The sequence below is a fragment of the Chiloscyllium plagiosum genome, unplaced genomic scaffold, assembly GCF_037043375.1.
Source record: "Chiloscyllium plagiosum isolate Xiang-an unplaced genomic scaffold, Cpla_swu_hap1 HiC_scaffold_32, whole genome shotgun sequence".
Classification (NCBI taxonomy): domain Eukaryota; kingdom Metazoa; phylum Chordata; class Chondrichthyes; order Orectolobiformes; family Hemiscylliidae; genus Chiloscyllium; species Chiloscyllium plagiosum.
This window is the reverse complement of record NW_028270170.1, coordinates 5,176,347-5,179,585: the sequence shown is the minus strand read 5'-3', so window position 1 is coordinate 5,179,585 and position 3,239 is coordinate 5,176,347. Positions and strand designations below refer to the sequence as shown.

Here is a 3,239-nt window from a genome sequence, read left to right as displayed (position 1 = left end):
TTTGTGATGTAAATGTCACCGCGGTGATGGATCACCTCATGCAGTTCACTAACATCAGGAGGCCCCTTGCCATTGGCGACTCGGGGTCACGTGAACGTCCCCTTGAGTGATATCGTTTGATTGCCAGCAAGCCATGGAGGAAGTTTACTGGGTGACATAGTGCTTGGGGTTTCAGGGGCAGGGAGAATCCCGAACAGGTTGACCGTCCATCACTGGCAGATGGACAATACCAGGATGAACTCCTTCTTAGAGTACGCAATTTGTAATCGTGGGACGAGCGCCTACTCATCCAAGGGTTACCACCATTCAGAACAAGGGATAACAGCTTTCGCTCCTTGTGCAGGTAACGTTGACAATTGCAATGGTGATGGACGATTCTTAGTAGGAGGAAACGCACACAATGCATTCCAGCATCAGCACCAGTCAGCCAGTTCCTCGCATCATTCCAGTTTGGGGAACCCATACGCCAGTTCAGGCCCCAACAACTACACGACCCAAACTTGCAACCCGGGTTACAATCACCATTACTTTTTCAATCAAGAAACGGATGGGGCATACTTTCAAAGCTCGGGGTACACTGCCAATATAGCGTCCAATGTCAATCCGCTTTCAGACGGTTATTGTGGTGTCTCAGGGCCGGGTCAGTATCAGCATTCCTACGGCCAAGAGCAACAGGGTTTGGCGTATGGGATTTGTGCTAATCTGTCTCCATCTCAAGAGGTGGAGAAGGAACCTCCCGGCACCTCTGATTCATCCTCTTCGGGCCAGACGTTTGACTGGATGAAAGTGAAAAGAAATCCTCCTAAAACAGGTTAGTATGAGAAATGCTCTAATCCATTCCTTACCTGTGCAGTGAGTCAAAGAACTGGCTAAAATCCAATTCATTTACTTGCTACTTTTTTTGCAATTTAATTTCTTCAAATGGCAAAAGTATGGTGACGTTAACATCCGTTTGTTTCCCAACAAACGTCCAAAGTAATGAAAAATACTTTTGCCCTCTGTTTGAACTTTGCTAATTAAGACCTACAGTATTCAAGTGGAGTTTCACCGTCACCCATTCGCTCGGCACTCCCCCTTCCGGGAATCAACTGGAGTAAATAACAGTTAAATGTTCGGTTGATTCTTAATTTATGAAACCGACCTGAAAATGACAGACAGATCTTTGTAGGAAGCTGAACTGCGGCTTTAAGTGTGATGTCCCTTAAGATCTGACTCTGTAATTAAACCTTGTGAAGAAGCTGTTGCACAAGTTGCTATTTTAATATTTAAGATTTAGTTTGGTTTAGTGTACTTTATATTAAAGAAGATACTTAGAAAAATACCAACGGGAGGGTGAGCAAGTATTTGCAGTCACGTTATACTGCTTCATTGGAAGTTTAAGTGTTCTGTTTTTGGAATCTTGTCGTTTAATGAGATGAAGTAAATTCAGTCTAAAAGCCTCGCGCTGTGTTTTATCTCTTCCCTCTATCAAGTTCCGGGACACTAAGTGCTGAAGTTGTTGGTTAATGCTGAGGAATGGGGGATGGGTGGGAGCTGCTCACGTAGTGCCGGTCTAATTGTTTCCTTTTTCGTTTTTGCAGCCAGAATTGCTGATTACGGTTTAGGTGGTCAGACGAATACAATGCGGACCAATTTCACCACCAAGCAATTAACAGAACTGGAGAAAGAATTCCATTTTAACAAGTACCTGACCCGCGCCAGGAGAGTGGAGATAGCTGCCACGCTCGAGCTGAATGAGACCCAAGTAAAAATCTGGTTCCAGAACCGCAGGATGAAACAGAAGAAGCGAGAGAAGGAGGGATTCGCAACCCACTTCTCCGTTCACTCTGCAAAAGAGACCGGAGACGGTTCAGACAAATCATCCACTACCTCTCCATCCACATCGCCCAGGTCGTCCACGTCAGAAAACCTCCAGACCTCTTAATTCGGGCTACATATATAATGAAACTAACAAAAAGAGAATATGACTTTAAATTCTTTCATTACTGGTGTTAATTGCCCTTTCTTTTATTGTTAACATTGTTAGAAGCTCAGGGAAATTACCAAAAAAAACATTGCACTTTTCCCATGTTTACAACGTCAGAATCCCACATTTTGATACCTATGATTGCAATACTGTAACATCACATTGACCGGCTGGTTGTATATTATATAGATATATTTAGCTTGCGATTTCGACTGCTCGCCTTAAGTCATTGTTAACTTCATAGGGAGTCACACAGCCTTGACGTCTATGCATAGATGTAGATCTCAGTTTATTTTGTATTTAAGAAATGTGATTTTAAACGGAACTGTTTGTATATATCGGAAATTGAGAGGAAAAAAAACACACCGTTATTCTGCAGTTTGATGCGTTTTATGAAATCTGTGGTACTTCTTTGATTGCACTACGAATACTGTAACAGGGTCATCCAATAAAAATATACATGATAGGGTTAGAAAGGAAATGCAGATTGGAAGAAATTGAATGAAAAATGTAGCAGGTGCGAGTTAAATGTCAACATATAAATACTAATCTCATTATTTTAATTTTATGGTTTTTTCGTTTGTTTTATTATTAAGAGATCAAAGCTGGTTGTTTCTTAGTTCAAAAACTGTTAAACAGTCAAATGTTTCCCGAAAGAAATGATAATTCGGAAAATATTTGAAGTTTCAACTGACTTTAAGCCTCAGAATCAGGTACCTGTTAATATCAATGTGAGCAATGTTGGAGTGGATCTGCCCGAAAATATGTCTTAAAAATGCATCCACAAAAAATTTCCTCAGCAATTACTAGCTGAGATTACAGTTTCTCTAGAAAAACCGACGATACGATTTTGTTTTTAAAAAAGGGGCATTTTCCATGTCACTAAGCAAGGCAATTGGAGTAATTCTACCTTAGGTGGTTATGTTATCATGTAATTGTTTCACTGAGTTTTATCAGTGTAGTTTTCCCAGCCCGTTTAGCAGCTCTTCCAACATGCTCAATTTCGTTCAAATTACAACCCTTGTGCTCAGCTACCTCATTCCAATAAATTCGATTTATTTCTTGTAACACAATTTGTTTCTCGACTATTTCCATTTCTCTCAGTTTTCTTTCTTAAGACAACACAAATTATGAGAAGACGTCTTTCTGCGGAAGTCTATGATCAAGCTTTAATAACGATGACAATATGATGATCTGGACCTATGTTTTATTTCCTGTAGTTATTGCACTTTGACCACTATGAGATATTCCAATCCATAGCCAGTAATCTATC

At 40.6% G+C, this 3,239-nt stretch overlaps 1 protein-coding gene across 2 annotated transcripts; it reads left to right on the top strand.

Moving 5' to 3' along the window:
* Window positions 1-219: 219 nt before the first annotated feature.
* Window positions 220-3,028, top strand: hoxb1a (homeobox B1a). Of its 2 annotated transcripts, none has more exons than XM_043674771.2 (2): window positions 220-811; window positions 1,581-3,028. In XM_043674771.2, exons 1-2 carry the CDS (start codon window positions 220-222, stop codon window positions 1,922-1,924), a joined length of 936 nt encoding a protein of 311 aa, XP_043530706.2. In that variant the 3' UTR covers window positions 1,925-3,028. The 2 variants fall into 2 exon arrangements, 1 of the variants encoding a protein (XP_043530706.2); XR_015752474.1 differs by lacking the exon at window positions 220-811 and adding an exon at window positions 1,112-1,332 and having other exon boundaries at window positions 1,581-1,718.
* The last annotated feature ends 211 nt before the right edge of the window (window positions 3,029-3,239 follow it).